Below are 20,463 nucleotides of genomic sequence, written 5' to 3' on the forward strand. Positions count from 1 at the left end.
TTCACCATCTTGGCCAGGCTGGTCTTGAACTCCTGACCTCGTGATACACCCTCCTTGGCCTACCAAAGTGCTGGGATTACAGGCGTGATCCACCGTGCCCAGGCTGCTTCATTTTTTTTCTTACTGATTTGTACAATGCTTTATTTATTAGGGACACTAATCCTTTGCCTGTTACATAATGTTACATATTTTTGCTAGTTTAGCGTTTTTCTTTATTTTGTATATGCTGTTTTCTTGGCATTCAAAAGCTCTTAATTTTCATATGTATGTAATTTAATCTGTCACAGTTTTTCTTTATAATTCCTTTGCTTTTACTCTCAAAACATTTCATTAAACGAAGGAAAGAGAAATAGTCATGTCTACTTCAAAAAACTCTTAAATGTATATTTTGATGAAGACTACTGATGATTTTTTTCTCAACTGACTTGAAGTGATGCCTTTAAAATTAGTAAATTTCTTTCTATATTTGGGTTGATTTGTGAATTCCTATTTTGTTCAAATGATCATTGTGCCTATTGTGTTAGCCAGTGCCACATCATGTAGCTTTATGATACATTTTAGTAATTCTCAGTGCACAAGCTCCCTCATTTTTCTTTTCCAAAAATATCTTGTCTTTTCTTAGTTGTTTTATTATTCACACGAACTGTAGGATTATTTTTCTGTCCCAGGAAAGACTATCTCATTGGAATTCTTACTTACTGGTCTGTCATTTCAAAAACTGCTCTAACATCTTCCCTCTCCTCCCCTTGTTGATCTCACCGTTAGGTTTTTCCTGTTGTCTGCTTTAGTCACTCTTGCTCTTTGGTGCTGAGACTGCCTGAGAAAGGATAAGATGATGTGGAGAGAGTCCATTCAGCCTGACCCTTTTTGCTCCAAGTCTGCATTTCCGTGCCTTCCTAATTCACTCTCCATCACCCTCGCCACAGTTCCTAGTCATAAGTGAAGAGAAGCTTTTTCCTGACCTCCCTCAGCTTTCTTGCTATCTTTACAAAATGTTTGTTTCTCTGTACCTTCCCAGGTGTGCTTTGGCCCCCATCTTCACTGGCCTCCTTTTCTCTCTCTCTCTTTTTTTTTTTTTTTTTGATGGAGTTTTGTTTTGTCGCCCAGGCTGGAGTGCAGTGGCACTCAGCTCACCGCAACCTCCGCCCCCAGGGTTCAAGCAATTCTCCAGCCTCAGCCTCCCGATTAGCTGGGATTATAGGCACCCGGCTAATTTTTGTATTTTTAGTAGAGATGGAGTTTCACCATGTTGGCCAGGTTGGTCTCGAACTCCTGATGTCAGGTGATCCACCCGCCTCAGCCTCCCAAAGTGCTGGGATTACAGGTGTGAGCCACTGCGCCTGTCCTGTCCTTGATCTTTCTACAGAATCCACTTCCTCTACTTTGAAACTCCTTCCCTCTTCACATGATCTGATTATTTTCCTACTGGTCTGATGTCTTTATCTCTGCTCACTACTTTCTTTCTCCACCTCTTCACACATAGTCTTCAAAAAGACTCAAACCCCCTTCTCTCTCTGCACTGTCTCTTATTTTAACCTTTATTCAGTGCCATGGTTTCAAGTATTACCTCTACAAAGATTAGCTCCAACTCTCAAACTATAGTGCCACCATTTCCAGCTTCCACAGATGTTCATCCACCGGGATATCTGGCTGGTGCATCTAAACCTAAGGCCTCTATATACCTTTAGAAGCTTTCCTCACTCTTCTCCCATTCATATTCTGTGCTTTCGTCTAACTGAGCTGTAACATCTGAAATCTCTGTATGTAGAATCAAAGAAAGCCGGATTAAGCATCCAGATTGAAACTGTCTTCAGGGGAAAAATAAAATTCCACTTATCGCTTGCTGCAATGAGACAATTCTGTCTAGTACCAGACTTTGCCTTCCTTGGAATGGGCCTATGAGATCGCCATTTAGAGATGTAAAACAATTCTTCTCCACCAGCTTGACCAGGATGAAAAATGGCATGCTGATGGACAGTTAATTCTCAGGATGAAGAGTTTAGGAACAAAGAACAAAGATGCCCAAAGCCCCAACCAGCTTGCTCCAAAGCTGTAATAACACAAGTGACAATACGTTTATTGTGAAGTTAGTTTGCAGTCTTCCAGTTCTTTCTCTTAAGTTTGAGTGTACAAATTCCAAAAGTTACTTTGACTCATGCTGCCACATATGAATGGTCTGTCAGGTCTTTTGCCTTTCTCTTGCACATGTGCTATGTGTAGGATTTGATCCCCATTCCAGACTTAGGGCAAAAGAAACAAGTGCAATACTTGTCTTTGAAGAGTGTGTCACTCACATCCAAGTTCAGCTTTCATGGAGCTATGACAGAGCAAACTATTTCAATGGATTATATGAAAACATTAATAGACACCAGTTTACACTTGCATAGTATTTTGTCCTTTTCAGAAGGCTATTTCTAATCTTAGCTAACCCTCAAAACAATGAGGTAAGAAAATGAGCACTCAGATAAATTAAATAACTTGCTCAAAATAATCCAGGGAGCAAAAGGCTGTGCTAAGACTAGGACACTGGTCAAGTCTTAATTTGGTCCTAACTCCACTGCTTCTGGTATATATATAACCTTATACATGGTAGAGATTTCTTTCACCGTGCCCTGAAATGTTTGCTTTTATCAACACAAAGAGTTAACAGATTGTCCTCACTATCTAAAGGTAGGAAAGTCACATTTTTTTTGAAATGAATTACAGACATTTCTATTGTCTGCTCCAACCACAGAGGTCCAACCATAGAGTCATGAGAATTTAAGCATACCTCTTTTTATGTAACTGATTATATATACATTTTAAATAAGCATGGGGGTATTTGGAATAGCCATGGACAAACGGGTACAAGTACATAAGGACCAAAGGGCATGAAATCATTTTTCTGTCAAACTTGCTCTGCAAAAAAAAAAAAAAAATCAAAACTTTTAGAGGATTTCCAGACTGACAACAAAGGTCATATTAAAAACTAATGCCTTTTCACATGATCATATTTAATTACACTTAAGTGTTTTACTAGAAAACATAAGACCTTCAGGTCTAAGCTCTAAGAGGGGTTTTTATCAAAGTGCCATCAGGTAATCCGTGAGATTTTGCTACACAGTTCTAAATTTATGGCTTCACAGAAACTAACAGAAAAACTGAGCCTATAATTGAATAATAATGACCCCATGTTCCCATGTTCTCTTACTAGTTAAAAAAAAAAATCACTGTGAGGAAGGGTTTAAAACAAGTATATAGCAACTCATGAGCTGCCTGCAGGTATCTTGAAACACTGAAATAGAACCTATAACTTTTCACCATGGGGAAAAAAATAAGGTTGCTTTTAAAGAGAGTCCCAATGTGTCACCAAATCTACAGGGAATAATCTAGCATTCATTTTTTCTATTGATAAAAGCCTTTTTCTTTTTAAAAGACTAGTGTAGCACCACCCCGGTACGCTTGGGTTGCTTTTTGTCAGCGTACGATGGGATCACACCATGTATTCTGGGTAAGAAAAAAGCCATTTTCCAATTGTAGCGTGGCCTGAGTCATGGGAATATACTTTTCCAAATTATTATAGAATTGCCAAATATTTCCAAGACAAAATTAATTCTGGAATATTTGTGATTGCGGGAGAATGATGCAAGGAGTCAAATAAAATCTAGACAGTTATATTATAATGTGATAACAGAGGTATTTAAATTAACAGCAGCAACAAGATTTGATGCTGGGATTAACAAGAGGAGATCTTCATTATCTGGCTATGTCAGGCAAACCAGATATCAGCAGATTTGGCGGGGGGAGAGTGGTGGCTGGAAGGAAACTAATTAGTGGCCCATGTTAATTTTCTATAATGCTCAGAATAACTAGATAATAATATTCTCTTCATTTCTTGTCATCGCAGAATCCCATGACAATATCTCTTGAGTTGTAATTTTTGTGTGTGTGGACAATCAAGTCAGATTCAACAAATATTCATGTTATCTATTATAACCAAGAAGTAAAACTATAGTTTAAGAAAAATTATCTGCCATTATATTGTGACTTGACAACTTATCCACTATTAGATAAAAACAACTTAAATTTGTTCTGGCAGATTTGGGACTTGGCAGTTCAGAATATGAATAGCAAATGTAAAAGCATGAAAATGGCATTACTATTATGTTTTAAGAGGATAATACACCTTTAAAGGGTGCCAGTGATTATTCTGCATACTGTAAACAACTGCTGCCAATCAATTTAGAAAGTGGCACACAGCACCTAAATGTAATAAGGCAAACTCCATTCAACCAACCTAATGCTTCCTACCTAAGTCACTATTTCTTAACAGGAGAATTGGGCTGGATATCATCTTTACACTTCATAATCTGTTCCAAATTGCAAGAACAGACTACAGCATGGAGAAGGCAGGACATTTCCAGGAGTCCTCTGAAATCTGTGCAGTAACACTCTCTAAAATCGAAATTAGTCTTGAATGTTAGGGTCACTTTATGACCCTATCCTGCAGCAAAGCTGAGGGACAGTCAGTATTCTCATAACCCAGTCAACTTACCCTGTAATTCCCAATCACTCCACTTCTCCATGGAATATACTTGCAAACTGTGGTCATGTGGAACGAAGAAATGGAAATTTTCCCTATGATCTGAATGAATATTCAGGGATTTCACTAAATAGCATTTAATGGCACTCTATTCTTGGAGTTTTTAAATAGCTGAATATTCAATATGCACATGCCTTCTATGTTCCTTTATTCAAGGGTCCTCAATTCCCCATCTCCTTGAATTCTTTAACATATTTTTAAACAATTATACTTCGAGTGATATTTTATGAAATTGGGTGCTAAACTTTGAGCTAATAATTATTTTGGTTTCTTTTTGATGGTAATTTAATAAGCCTTTCATTCTTCAATCTTTTCATTCAATTCCTTTTTTTTTTAAGTAGACTTTATTTTTTTAGATCAGTTTTAGGTTCACAGCAAAACTGAGAGGAAGGTACAGAGATTTCCCATAAATCCCTGGCCCCACACATGTATAGCCTCCCCATTATCAACACCCCCTACCGGAGTAGCACATTTGTCACAACTGATGAACCTACATTGACACATCATAATCACCCAGAGTCCATACTTTCCATTAGGGTTCACTCTTGGTGTTGTACATTCTATGGGTTTGGACAAATGTATAATGACACGTATCCACCATTATAGTATCATCCAGAGTAGTTTGGCTGCCCTAAAAACTCTGTGTTCTGCCTATCAATTACCTATTTTTAAAATGTATCTGCCAGTTAGTAGCTCATAATCTGGGAGGTAAGTTTCTTAGTCTATCTGAGGTGAACCTCTTTTTAAACAGGATTGTCTGATGTACTTTGAAATATCTTGAAACGTCTTAAAATGTTTTTGCATTGAGGAGACTATGCATTTCATTACCCCCATGAAAAGCCATTGCACCACCACCGTACTGGCAACTCTACCACAATGTCACTCAGAACCATGTGAACAAAGGCTGCTGAATCCCAAACACATCAGTCTTTCCATGCAGAAGCCCTCATAATCCAATTCAAAGCACCAAATTGGGACTACAAGTAAAAGGTTATGACATAGCAATATGCAATTTTTCCCCCTCAAGAGAGACAAAGTAAATTCAGTTGCAATTTTCTCTCTTCTAGAGGAGCTTCTAGGATCCAACACGACATTAAATTTTTGGCCTGTCTCTTTAATTTGAGAAATTGTAAAAACGACAACAGATGGCACACAGAATTGACTTATGTCCTCTATTCTTTACTGAAGAAGGGAGTGAAGAGAAACTTTGATAAAGGCAGAAGCTACAGTATGCAGGTCACTATTAAAATTATCTGGTGGCTCTTTGGACAGCTAGCATCAGAACACTCAGGCTTTCATTTTTAGACATTCTTTAAAACTAACCAATACTGTTGCAGGTTGCCACTGCTGATCACAGCCCCAACACTCAGCACCCTCCCATCCCAATAAGGACATGACGGATGTGCCATTAGCTCTGAACCTCAGCAACCTCTGAAATTACCCTTCTGCCCACCCCTATCTCCCATCCCCACCCCTCAAAATCATTATGAAATAGGAAGAACACTCAAGCTTACAGTTAATTGGAAACATTGCAAAAGAAGAGGAATGCTTAGGACAGCATGTCCATGGGAAAATAAATCACCCAGCATTGTAATTTAATGCATTGTGACATCATTTCCTGAAATTAAACAGAGATGACACCAGTTCAGACGATCTCTAGTATAAGATTCCATTCAAATAATTCACAGATGTTTTCTCCTGGCAAGCAGGAAAACAATGCAAAGGCTAAGGCTAGGGGCGGCCCCACTGTGCTGCATGTTTGTGGGAAGCTCTCTCTGCTGGTACTTTCAGCTGTGTGTTCTGCATGTGCATTTCCACATAAGTATTTCTTAGGAGACTCACTTGCACGCATGTGAACATTTGCAGCTCTGAATATGAGAAAGACCATCTCTTACTGTATAACTAAGGTCAACATTTCCTATTTGGTATTAATTTGGCTCATAGCTATTTGTATTATGTAGACCAGTCTCGGAATCACGAAGGCCCTAATTTCCAAGCAGAAATAACTAATGTCCATGAAATACTGGTTCAATTAACCATTCAAGATCCTTAAAAGATGTCTAATGATAGAAATTATCACAGTGTCTCCAGGGATACATTTGTGGAAATGGACAAGTGGAGAAATTGGGGGTGGAGGATGAAAGAGGTGGGTAGCACTACATCTCTAACCCTCGGTGATACATAAGCTCTGAGCGGCTTCAAGCAGCTGGAAAGCCAAGCACACAATCAGAAGACCAGAATACCTAACATCTGTGCAGCACATTACAGTTTACAAATTGACTACATCATTTGAGCCACACAGCAACCCAATCAGCTAAATAGGGCAGATAACTTTCATTTTGATGGTAAGAAATAGGTTCAGAGAGGTTGAATAATATCACAGAGTTCACACCTAAGGCTTCTAAGTTCACAGCTGGTGATCCCTTTTTTAAAAACCATTACCATGGCCAAGTGCTGTGGCTCACACCTATAATCCCAGCACTTTGGGAGGCTGAGGTGGGAAGATCAGTTGAGGCCGCGAGTTCGAGACCAGCCTGGGCAACATAGCGAGATGCTGTCTCTACAATCAATCAGTCAATCAATAAAAAATAATAAAAACCATAACATGCTGTCTTGCAGACAGCCTAGACTTTCACACTCTAAGGAAGATAGCAACTCTATATTCTGTTCATATCCTGGAAGACAAATGGTGAAAGAGAGCATTCTCTCTCAAAAGTAGCCCCATTGGAGACATTCTGAACTACTCCATAGCCCATTTCTTCTCCACCTTCCACCCCATCCCTGAAAGTTCACTAGGATGCTCTGGCTTTCATGACACCAGGACTCTCTAATGCTATCACCTAGCTTCAACAAGCAGCCACCAAATGTTAATATGGATTTCGGAAGGCAGAATGTAGACCATGTTCTCTCCTACTGAGGGGTATTTCCATTTTTTTTTCTTTTTTTTAGGCTGGAGTGCAGTGGCACAGTCTCCACTCACTGCAACCTCTACCTCCCGGGCTCAAGCAATTCTTGTGCCTCAGCCTCCCCAGTAGCTGGGACTATAGATGTGTGCCAACACACCTGGCTAATTTTTGTATTTTTAGTAGAGACGAGGTTTCACCATGTTGCCCAGGCTGGTCTTGAACTCCTGGCATCAAGCAATCCACCCCCCTTGGCCTCCCAAAGTGCTAGGATTACAGGCGTGAGCCATCACCCCCAGCCTGGATATTATTATTATTATTTTTTTTTCTTTGAGACAGGGTCTCACTTTGTCACCCAGCCTGGAGTACAGTGCCGTGATCATGGCTCCATGCAGCCTTTGACTCCTGGGCTCAAGTGATCCTACCACCTCATACTGCCAAGCAGCCAGGACCACAGGCATGCACCACCATGCCCAGCCAATTAAAAAAAAATTATAGAGATGGGGTCTTGCTGTGTTGCCCAGGCTTGTCTCAAACTCCTGAGCTTCAGGTATTCCTCCCACCTCGGCCTCCCAAAGTGTTGGGGTTAAAGGCATAAGCCACTGCACCGGCCATATTTGGGATTTGTTTGGCAAAACCTGGTCTCTACATCTCTACAATCCCAGGAACAAATGTGGTAACTTTGGATGCCCAGGTCCATTGGTCAAAGCCTTCTGCTAGCCATTTAACTGGATTAAAATAAGAATTATAGTTACTTTATATATGTACTTATTATAAGAATCAGGCACAGGGCTGAGTACTTTACATTATTTCACTTAATCCTTAAAATAACCTTACCAGGTGGAACTAGAATTATTCTTCTTCTGCAGATATGAAAAATGAGGCGCAGAGAGGGTAATGGCTCAAGATCAAAAATCTACTGTGTTGCAGATTCCAGGCCCTGTGCTCTTAACCTCGACATTGGACTGCCTCATTTAAGAAAGAAGCCATCTGGATCTGCACAAGATAAAGATAACTAGTCAAAGGGCAAAATAGTCTAAGTCTCTCCGTTTCTGTTTCTCTTTCTCCTTCCCTCCCTCTCTCCTCCCTTGCATATGTGTGTCTGTGTGTGTGTGTACATTACAATAACAAATTTAAGATGACTAAGTTTACGGTCATATGGTCTTGATGAACTCAGTGGAGAGACAGGTTTCTCTAACATAACATGGAACTGAATATACTTATAACTTGGGTGCACTGTCTCTGTAGGATGATATCCTTTATAGCACATTTTTATTACCAAACCCAGGCCTTTACAAAATCCCATAAGTCAGATTCTAATAGGCAAGTAGTAAAATGAGTAAACACCTGAGAGGTGGGCTTCACCCCTCTCCCCAATCCCCAGAGATATGAAGAGGGGACAAAGCATTTTGTCATGAACAAAAGGCAGAGGTTTTAGAATCTGTAGTTTCAAGGCAGCTGCATACATAACATTACATCACTTTGTGTGTGTGTGTGTGTGTGTGTGTGTGTGTGTGTCTGGGTTTCATTCCGTAGCTTAGGCTGGAGTACAGTGGTTCCATCCTAGCTCACTGCAGCCTCAAACTCCTGGGCTCAAATGATCTTCCCACCTTGGCCTACTGAGTAGCAGGGACCACAGGCATGTGTGCACCACACCCGGCTAAATTTTTATTCTTTTGTAGAGATGGGATCTCATTATGTTGCCCAGGCTGGTGTCAAACTCCTAGCCCCAAGCGATCCTCCCCCCTTGGCTTATATCACTTTTAAAAGTAAACTTTGCTTCTGATTCTGTAACACACATCTTTGAAAGAAGTCCCACATCTCCTAAGTGTGAGCTTTATCCCTATGTTTTCAAATAAGAAGACCTTCAGCCAGAAACTGGTATGAGCAAGTAGTGTCTTTGTGTATGAGCACTTCCTGTTTCTAGTCCATGATCAAATATATTATTTGCAGCACAACTGGAGGAGCTCTTGAAGGTGGCAAGTGGAGGTGCCCGAGGGCCTAATTGAGCACATTAAGGGCTTCTTGGCGTGGAGGAGTTTTTTCATGGTTATGAATAAACCGTCAGCCTGGGTATTATTGCTTGCTGTTTCTTTCTTTATCTTTGAAGTCAAATAAAAACAGTTGTAACGGCAGGCTTACTTTTATGATATCATAGTCTCCATGTGCTAGCAAAAGGAATGTACTTCTCTAGGATTTCCCTAAGTTTTTGTCTGTTTGTTTGTTTGTTTTGCCATTGGGTACTTTCCAGCAAAGGCGCACACATTTCCAAGAGATTCTTTCTTCAATCTTCACTGGATTTCTTAGCTTGAGAAGTTAGGCAGTGCCATCAACCAACGGAAGAGGGTAATGGTATACAGAAAGTTTTTGCTAGTTGAATTTCTAAAAATATATAGATAGACAGATTTATTTTGTTAAAATTATTGTGAATTTTTTTTAGAAGGGATATTTCTAAGGGGCATTTTGAAAATAGGGTAGTTCGAAACAAAAAATTTGAGGCTAATTATTAATATTTAGCCCCAGATTAAGCAAATTCAGAATGCTTAATTCTGACTATGGAAACCGTTTATCAAATCACTTGATTTTTTAAATGCCACTTTGGACTTTGTTTAAATATTTTCCTCAGCGTAATCAATTAGTGCAAGTTTGTTACCTTTCCCCCTGAAGTTGGTGGTGCAAAGGAATTTGAGAGATTGTTTTAACTGTTACAGTTGGAGTGGAACTTGTTCTTCCGAGAAAACTGAGGGTGAATGATTTTTTGTCATATTGAGACTAAGACTTAACAATTGCTACAGTTGGCCTTTGTTGAGGTAGGTTTTTTTCCACCTCTGGGCCTTTTGAGGTATTCAGAATAGGTGACAATAGCTTGCAGTTGAGAACATATGTAGAAAGACCCCTGTGGCTTATTGGGAAAAGTTGCTCCACGCTGGTTGGGTGTTTGGAAAAAAAAAATACAACCAGAGTTCTTTTATGTTCTGCTAGTTAATGAATGCATGAATGTCAAAATGGGCCAATGGCCCATTCAGGGGGCAAAGCCTTGGCAGCCCCCTTCTTTAAGAACACATCCTGAGATGCAAAATACATTTGCTTAACAAATTAAAATAATGAGATAATTCAATTAGCTTCTTTTTTAAAAAAGAAAGAAAAAAGGGTACATCGGGGATTATTGTAATACAAGAACAGGTCACACTGCACAAAAGGGAACAAACCAGTTTGAAATAATGTTAAAGAGACTAATAATGGAGAAATGCGTATTGAATCATGCACTTGTAAAGAAATTTACATGAAATAATAATTTAGACTGCATCTACTTTCAGTGGGCTAGAGCCAACATTTCACTTTGAAAGTCGAAATTAATTAAATGACAGAAAAATATAGTGGGGCATCTCCAGTTCCAAGGACTTCCTCATGCCTGTTAATGCATGTAAGAAAAGAAATCTAAATTAACATGTCGCTAGTTAGGGGTCTCTATTCTTGGTTTCTGAGCTCAGAATTACAGCTGAGTAAATCTTTCAGCTCATTAAAGATTGGAAAGTAAAAGTTTTACGGGACCATCCTCATCAAAGTTACTGAACCTCTTCTCTGCAGTGGGGTGAAGTGTGGATGAAGAAGGAAAACATTTTCAAAGAGCAAGCAGAGGAGAATTTCCTAAAGCTACAAGGGAGGTGCAGAAAAGGCAGGGGAGCGGCACAGAGAGAAAGATGGGAGACAAAGCTAGTGGGAGAAAGTAATGAAAGGGGCATGTTGTGAAGAAGGTCAGGAGAGAAATAAAGCAGTTAGTGAAAAGCAAAAGCAAAGAGAAAGGGGGAAAGAGAGGAAAGAAGGACCCATGAGGCTGGGACCGGGCATTGCTCTGACTAAATGTCCTTGAGCAGAACCAAAACCTAGGAGCATGGGAAAGGAGCTTATCCATCCTGCAACGTGTCCCTCTCATTTGAAAAACGGGGAAACAGAAAGTCCAGGGAACTTAATGGACTTAACTGAGGTTCAGCCAGTACAGAGGATCACAGAGCATGAATGCAGACTTCCCAACTCCCCCAGCTTAGGCTATTTGAGTCCTCTCTCCCAACCTGGAGGACAGGCAGTCATTAAAAATTTGAGTTGGACAGAGAATTCTGCACAAAGCCTTGCATACATTCAACTAGATGAAAGCATTCTTGAGGTGAGTACAAGCTCTTACTGTTATTTCGTAGCACAGCAGAGGTACAACAAGTGCCCAGAAATCATCAGCCACCCACAACTCTCATCGGTGGCCATGGTGCATGCTGGGTGCCGCCCCGGGCAGGGAAGTGGGAGATAAGGTATCAAGGGCTCCTGACACTCCCATGTGAGATTCAACTCACAAAATACAGGTGGTAAGGCTTTCTATATTTGGTAACACGGAGCTTTCAAAACAAGAAAAGAAAACAGCACTTGGCTTCTCCGTGTTTCTCCCTTGTGCCTCTGAGCGTATCGATGGTGGAGACTGTGAGATTTCTATGCAACTGTTAAAGGTGATCGTCATTTTGGCAAAGTCATTGTAATGTGGAAAAATCACAGAGTTGGGGACTTGGAAGGCTTGGGCCCTTGTCTCAGCTTGACCTTCAGCTAGTAACTTCCCTTTTTGGGTCTCTGTTTCCTCATCTATAAACAGAGCAGCTGCATTCTCTAAGGTTCTACTGTTCTCTGACATTGGTTTTGATGACAGAGAGGTTGAAAACACACGTAGCTGTTTGCTTGGAAAGCAGCTGTTGAAGTGTTTATTTTCGACCAAGAAAGACCAAGCATGGAGGAGGACAGAGGGAGGGAACCAAACAGGTGAGCTGGTCAGGAGAAGGCAGCTGGCCTGTCATCCGCAGCTACACTGCCTTTCTTAGTTGCTACTCTAACCAAACAAACCTTCATTTAAAAATGAGAAACCCCTCCCCTCACAGTCACTCGACTTCCAAATTAAAAACATTTTACAGGTTAGTAAATCTCCAGCTGAGGTGATGTAGCAAAGAACAGCTGTGAAGTAATTTTGATAATGATGAGAATAATAACCACATGGCAAGGTTCAGGGCTTTGCTGTTGCAGCTTCAGTGCTCCTGAATAGATAAAAGTGATTAAATACTCCTGATTATCCCTGACCAATATGTAATGGATTTACAGCCCTTTCAATTAGTCAGTATTTGCTTAGGACTCATTATTTTGTCTTTGGTTAAGTAATCAGCCCAGAGACCGCATGTTCTGTCTAATTCCTCTGAGCCGAGTCAGTGCAGGGCCCTGACCTTTGAAATGGCCATAGCTGCAAGGCAAGAATAACCACTACCACGGCTGCCTCATTGGTTCTCCCAGCTAATCCTGACACCACAGGCCAGATCGATACACCTTAGTTTGCTACTAATGTCCTTACATCAAAATGGCCGATTTAGGAATGTGAATCTATCACTTTTCCCTCCCCACCACTGCTCCACCCCTTGCCCTTTGTAGCTCTGCAAGAAGAGCAGATCAGCAGCCACCACCATAAATAAAAGTGGAACCTTGTCCTGGACCCATGACACTGTAACTAATGTCATTCAGCATGGCAACACACAAGTTGGATAATCAAAGAAGACCTTCAGCTTTCAATGTGCTACTCTATTTTTAAGTATCAGCCTAAATAGAATGGCCTGAAAACAATATTATAGCAAGAAGCAACCTCTGAAATTTTTACTGGTTTCCCAGAATTTCCAAATGAACAGTAAAATATAAGTATGCCTAGTTTCTCTATAAAAATATATTGTAATTTTTTTGTCATGAGAGTCTTAGAGTCAACAGTATGTATCCACACATAGGAGGATTGCAAACAGGAAGATAAAGATAAATTGTTACTTTTAAAATGTCTCACATAGTAAAACTGTTTCCAGAAGTGAACGTGGTTAGCTTTTAAGATAATGGACTTGAGCAGCTAAAAAAAGAATCTTTAATGTCCACCTTGCAAACAAAGGCATTACAGCACCTATAACCCTTCTGAATTTGTCATATAAATACATGACATATTTGTAAACTGCTTCAGCAATTAAAGCTGCACCTGATATTGTGAGCTTGGACATGCATGTGGCAAGGTGCTTTTTTTTTTTTTTTTTTTTTGCCTCCTAGAGGAGACAGCTTTCGTTAATAGTGTAATCAGCAACGTTTATGGATTTGTGAGCTCCTTACAGCCATTTCCCTTGGTTGCTGTTGCAGTATCCGAAGTTGCTCTCATACTTTTAGCATAAATAACAAATTTACTTATATATGCTGTTTAGGGTCTTAGATCATTTTAAATAAAGTCCATTCCCAGCTTCTTAAAACAAAAACCTGCTACTTTCTAGAGGGTGCTCTTTGGATGGTAATAGTTGATGAAAAAAAAAAACCTTAACTAGTCTGTTAGTCATCAGATTTCAAGAATAAGAAAATAGGCACCTTAGTTTAAAAAAAATCTGTATGAGACCGTATAACTTGCTAGCAAAACAACAAAAACTATTTTTTTTTCTCTTTCATCTTGACTTACTGTGAGATGCTGGAAGAGCCATGCTCTCATGATATTTGTTGCTACTTTGGGGAAAATGCCTCTTTTCTTCTGGCGTTTTTTGTCCTTATCCGGATCATCATCGTCACCTGTACCAGGTGAAGCTACACTGTTGTCTAAACCATCCCCTAGTAGAAAGAAATAAAAATACATTAGAGAAAACATCGCAAGGGTGCCAACAACAAGTGCAGCTAATGATGAGCTCAGCTAAGCTTGTTGAAAGAAATCCATTAAGCGAGTATATTCTCTTTCATTAAAGTATAATTGGAGACACAAATATGTAAAAGACAAAATTAAACCAGGCCTCTTCAAATGTTAATTTTGTGTGTCTCACACTTGCCCATATCATTAATTCAATTATAATTGTGCACTTGACACAGTGCAGTAGCTCTTTGTCAATTATGGAATCCAATGTGGGAAAACCGCCATCAGAAAACCCATTCAGTGGAAACGCATCCCCATGCCCAGAGTGAACACATACTGTAGGGTAATCAAGTTAAATGTTCTGTAGTCTATATATTCTAGGCTGCCTGCATAGGTGACAGTAACTGTGTCGCTGTTCATTGCACATAACGCACTGCCTGCTCAGCCCCTCCTAGAGCTGTCGCCTCCTAAGCACGCACATTCGCACACTTCTCATATGACCCTGCACTCGGCATTTGCATGACATGAAAACTTTTAGCTCTCTGCACCACTGATCATTATCATGAAAAAAAAAAGATACACATCAAGGTAGGGTGCTCACTTAATCAGAAGTTTCTATCAACATCTTTGTCTTCTGTGCTTTTCTCTGGCATTAATTGTGCATTAGCAAAAATCATTTACTTTTAACAGTCATAGTTATTTTTTCTTGCCCTCCGGCAAAAATGCCTTGAAAGCCTGCCTGGAGGGCATCTAAATTATGTATCTGAAAAACTCTTCTGGCAAGGCATTGCAGGACCCCTACTTTCTTAAAATTCATACGAGCACGTCTTCCTGTTTTTGGGAAGGCATCAATCAAGAGCAGCAATATATGCCATATCCCTACATTAATATTTGAACTAATAACTTTAAAAAAAGGAAAGAAACAAGATCCGACTTGTGGCATAATCAAATGCAAAATAAATGAAGAATACGGGGACAGCACTGGGGCTTTATAGATGGCTGTGTTTTCCTTGCACATCATTAGCCTGGAGCCACACGAAAGAGGAAAACAGAGAAGTGGAGAGTTTATGCTCCCTGCTGGTGTTTAAGAAGCCAGGGTCCTGGAAGGACATCTGGGAATTGCACTGAGATGGGGGTTTTTGTAATTTAAGAATAGACATTCATTAGCAGTAAATGCCATAAATCCCATGCTAAGTAAAAACCTTGTCCAAGAAAGCCTAAAACAATAAACTCTGTGCTCAATGTAGCCTGAGCTGGATGCTCTGCAGCTTTCTGAGGAATACTAGAGATCCATCAGCTCATTCCCAGAGCTGCTCCCTGCTCTCGGACTATGCTACAGCACAGCCATCCTGCCCACTGGGCCACTTGCTTTCTAACTTCCGGGTCTGCTCTGTGGGCTTCCCTGTACCTGTTCTTTTCCTTTCTTGCCAAAAAACCCTCAACTTTCTTTGACTAGAGAAGCAGAAAAGCCACAGCAAAGAGCTGGCAGATTAATTTTATTGACATTTCCATTTTCACTGCAATGCGATACCCTCCATCACATGGAAGAGATGACCCTCACTATTTACAGACTGACAGGCCACTTCATTACAACCACCCTGCCCCAAGGCAAAGCAGCTCCCTTCCATCTGCCCAAACACTAGAGCATGACCCCGAAGTTGCTGTTCTCTTTTTCTTTGCCTTCTGTTATGATAAGAAAAAAGGGACCCCATATAGTCAAAGACCAAATCAGTATACAGTGAAACAAAAGGCATTTGACTCTTTCAATACTGGGTATACAGTCTAGTTTTCATCTGTCACCCTCCCTGCACACCCATGTACACCGGAGTGTCGCCTGGACAAGGAGACACACACACATACATGCACACCCAAGCTCGTGCAGGGACACGTGCACATGCTTTCCACCATGCCAAGGAACTGCTGCAAGGCAAATTCTCACCCACACTAATGGCTTCTGACTGCTCCTTGGCAACCCTAGCATTTTAACCTGGGTGTATGTGCTCTCCAAAATACAGACACTGGAGCGATCTCATCAGCTGTTCATGTGACACAGATGGAGAGTGGCTATTAGGAGCCAGGCAGTGGGCCTTGGGGATCTGAGGTGCTGTTCTGTAGCCTGAGGCAATTTTGAAAAGCAGTACCCGGAGATGAGGAAAAAAAATCCACACTGCAAGTGCAAGTTTGAAGTCAGTCAGTCTGTCTGTCTACCTACCATGGATAAAGATATCTTTGTGTGTAATATGAAATCTATGTAGGCTATCTGAATGTACATTTCAGATAATGTATGTATGGAATAACTCTTCCTTCAATGTCTTCCAAATATAAAAACACACTCTGTAAACAATGCCTGTGTGTATATATTTCTTTCTAAGCACATATGGTTTCTGTGTATATGTTTAAGCTGAAATTGTCAGGATTTTGTTAAAATCTCATTTAGCTTTTTTTTGATAGATTTTTGAATGCACTTATTTTCAAAGGTTAATGGCTTAATTGAAGGAAGTTCAACGAAAAAAGTCATTTGCCTTTTTAACCCAATCAATGACCTTAAAAATGAGAGACAGCATTTCCACAGTGCATCTTTTCTTTCTTAAAAGCAAAGAGGGCTGGTAACACCTTCGAACTATATGATTCACTATATTTAGTGCAAGAAAAAATATAGCTAGATTGAGCATCCTTTGATGACTGACTTAAACTGGAGAAGACAGGAGCATCACATAAATTTTAATATAAAGCAACCCGTTGTATATAAATGTAAAATATTTGAATTTAGATCCAGTGTAACAAATAATTATAAACAATAATGTGTCTAGTTTTGTATTAATGACTACATACTAGACACAAAATTTTAAACTAATATATGTTTATACCTCTATAAAAAGAGGAATTTTCCTCTCCCAAACACAACAATAAATACAATTGTTTTTTCCTCCAATGGACTGTGGACCAAATCCAGCACAGAGAACTAACAACAGCATAATGAAAATTTTTGAAAGACAACTGCGTGAACTGCAACCTGAAATAAAATTTTGCAGCTGATGCTAGAGTTAGTAACTCAACATGGATATTGGCGTTTTTTTTTGTTTTAAGGCTGTGTGTGTGTGTGTGTGTGTGTGGTTGTGTGCATAAGATAGTTGGCAATCCTTGGCACATGTGCCAAATGAGTTTATGTGCTGAAAAAGGTATGTATACCAGCACAAATGCACGTGCCAAATGAGGTAAGGAGATAGCATCTGAAGTTAGGATTCAAAATTGTGGAATCCTTGAGGGCAGTAACTGTTTCTTGCTTATCTTTTGATTATGAGAAGATACCTCCATGCCTGACTCAGAACAGATAACCAGTGATTGTCGGTTGGGTGAGTAAATGACTGAACTTATCAATGAGCTTATGCAAGGGCCCTCCCCACTTTTTGCCAACCCCCACGGTGGGGCAACTGCACACATTATATACCTAAAGGGTGAAGGTCTTGTTCCTCTGGAATAGCTGAGTGGGTTACGTATGTGCACACAGTAACTTCTAAACATGCCAGGAACAGAGCTTCTTTGAAGAGCTGAGTACCCACAGGGCTTTTTTGCAGAGCTAAACCAAAGGCCATTCCATCAGCATTGCCACCTCTGATGATGAAAGGCTATATAAAGAAATACTGGGCATGCTTCTTTTGAAAGGTTGCTAATCCCTTGACCAAGGGCATAGTCTAAGTTTTGGGTAAACATACTCAAAATAAATGTGCATTAGTGAAACATACTGTGTGTGACCATGGAAAGGAAGACTCAAGGCCTGTGGACAGATAAATCGGAAGTGGATTAAATGATCAGAGGAGATTGTTAAAAACACAGGTCCCCAGGCCTCATCCCAGACCTACTGATTCAAAATGTCCTAGGGCGGGAAAAAGGAATTTGTAATTTCAACAATTCCTTGGGTTTGCTTATGCAATCAGAGTAGCACTGGTGCTTTAACTGGCTTTGGGAAGCCACTGACTAGATTATCTAAATTGAAATGAGATGCAGCCTCAGGAACAGGTAGGTAATTAAAATCCTACTTTACTCCCATGAATGAGGTTAGCAGCCACAGTGAGTAACTGCAATCTGGCCTGGGCCTTATTCACTGTGGGAAAGCCATGGTGTTCTAAATCCCCATCCTAGTCTTCTGGTAGTAAGGGTTAAACAGAAAGAAAGAAGCTATAGAACGTTGGCTCTGTGCATTGGCACTAGCTAAAAAATTGTGAGAAATGCAAATTCTCAGTCTTAGCTGAGACCTACTGAATCTGAAACTCTAGGTGTGGGGCCCTGTTAATCATCCCTGCAGGTGGGTCTGATGCCCACTCTAGCTCGAGAACCACTGCCATAAAGCACAGAGAACATCCCCTTGGTTTGCTGTCCTCCTTTGTTGTTGTCTGAAGGCCTGAATCTAATCCCTGGGTCCTCCTCCTGTCTTTAGACTCTGAAGCATTTTGAGAGCATCTCTAGCTGGATTTACACCTATGCTCTCAAGGAAGTCACGCATGCTTTCCTTAGCTGAGCAGATTATGCTCAGAACACGACATTGCTCTGGTAGGTAGCTCCAGCATACAACTACTTAAAAGAGCAATAATGAGAGTGTCTAACTGCAGGAAGCTAAATCCTGGGATACCATCGGCATCTGGGTGTGGGCAAATATCCATATCCATAGTTGTGTATCCACTGAATCAAGGAAGGACATCGGCACACTATGAGAGGATCCTCAGATGATTGATTCTAAATTCTAGTTCTAGAATTGATTCTAAATTCTAAGTTCTAGACCAGGCTTAATAGTTAAATATGTTCATACAAAATATATGTGCACCTGGGATTACAAAAAGATTTTTAAAAAGCTTAAAAAAAAGAAAAGAAAATTCTCATTCATAAAATTCATGGTCATAAAAACTACCTAGGCAGGCTTGGCATGGTGGCTCATGCCTGTAATCCCAGCACTTTGAGAGGCCTGTTTGGGAGGATTGCTAGAGCTTGGGAGTTTGAGACCAACCTGGGCAACATAGTGAGACCCTCTCTCTACAAAAAATTAGCCAGGCATGGTGGTGAGCACCGCAGATTGAGGTGGGAGGATGGCTTGATCCCAAGAGTTCGAGGCTGCAGTGGGCAGTGATTGCACCACTGCACTCTCGCCTGGGCAGCGGAGTAAGACCCTATCTCAAAAAGAAAGGAAAAAGTCAGCCATCCAGGCAAAAAGATTCATCTTTTGGCATATTGCTTTATTCCATTTAGCCAAAAATCTTTATTTTGAATATCAAGCACATGATTTGGAATGAAAAAATGGTAAAAGCAGTGATGATGTGCTATGATGAGTCTGATACCACAGGGATGTGGCCTTCTTTCTCCTTGTCTTATCAGAAAAACATTGCAACAACCAAGACAGTCCTAGTCCAACTTCTTCTACTTACCCCATCCCCGCCAAAACTGACATTTACCATTGAGGAAACTGAAGCCAGGAGATTAAATCCTTGCCCAAGATGCCACAGCTACACATGGTCAAGGATAAATTGGAGTCCAGGCATGGCAACTTCAAGTCAGTGCTACCACCACTGGTATTCTCACATTAACATTGTAAATTATCTTTTACTTTTCAAAGCATCACCTTGTCTGAACACTGTTATCAATGGCAGATCCAAACAATGCTTGATTCTATAGGAAAAGGTCTAAGCACAGAGAACAGATTAGTTCTGGGGCCCTGGGGTTGGGACTGAGCTAGACCTGGTCCAAGTTGGCTTCAAATAGAAATGTGCTAACTCTTCTCCAGAAGTCAGCCAGTTCCTGCAAGAGCTTTAACTATATTTGAGACTCAGAATTTTCATAACTGGTTTAACACAGTCCAAGTGAAGACTCTGACATGGAGAGCACCGGACTGACCCTCAGAGTCCAGAGATGCTACCAATATTTGAGCCTACTGTCCATGAAGTAGGATCTCATGGGCTTTGATGTCATCACTGTGCAGTACTATTAAAAACTTCATAGAACTGTGATTACAACGATATATTCACATCCTTTAAAGTCACTTTTTAAATGATAGAATAATGCTTCTGTGACATTTGGCACACTGTCAAACAAACACCTAAAACTGACCTCTCAGCCATGTCTCTTCAGAGAAATAAGACAAATTAATATGTATTTGGTTAACAGTACTGGTACTTCTTTTAGGGAACTTGTGGTACATTATTTAATTCTCATTTCTCCCTAGTTCTAGACCAGGTTTAATAGTTAAATATGTTCATACAAAATATATGTCAAGGAAATAAAGAATGATAGCTCATCTGGAGGAACAAGACTTTTTTTCTGTCTCTTTTTGTAGCAAT

The 20,463-nt window shown here is 40.3% G+C and overlaps 1 protein-coding gene across 12 annotated transcripts in view; it reads right to left on the reverse strand.

Moving 5' to 3' along the window:
* MEIS2 (Meis homeobox 2) overlaps positions 1-20,463 on the reverse strand; it is a 210,548-nt gene that overhangs the window by 132,114 nt on the left and 57,971 nt on the right. For all 12 annotated transcript variants that reach the window (XM_063794694.1, XM_009428767.3, XM_001137572.5 and 9 more), the window contains one exon: positions 13,979-14,124. In XM_063794694.1, coding sequence (XP_063650764.1) covers positions 13,979-14,124 — 146 coding nt within the window. The remainder of the gene's footprint in view (positions 1-13,978; positions 14,125-20,463) is intronic.

The sequence above is a fragment of the Pan troglodytes genome, chromosome 16 (genome assembly GCF_028858775.2).
Source record: "Pan troglodytes isolate AG18354 chromosome 16, NHGRI_mPanTro3-v2.0_pri, whole genome shotgun sequence".
NCBI classification, from domain to species: Eukaryota; Metazoa; Chordata; class Mammalia; order Primates; family Hominidae; genus Pan; species Pan troglodytes.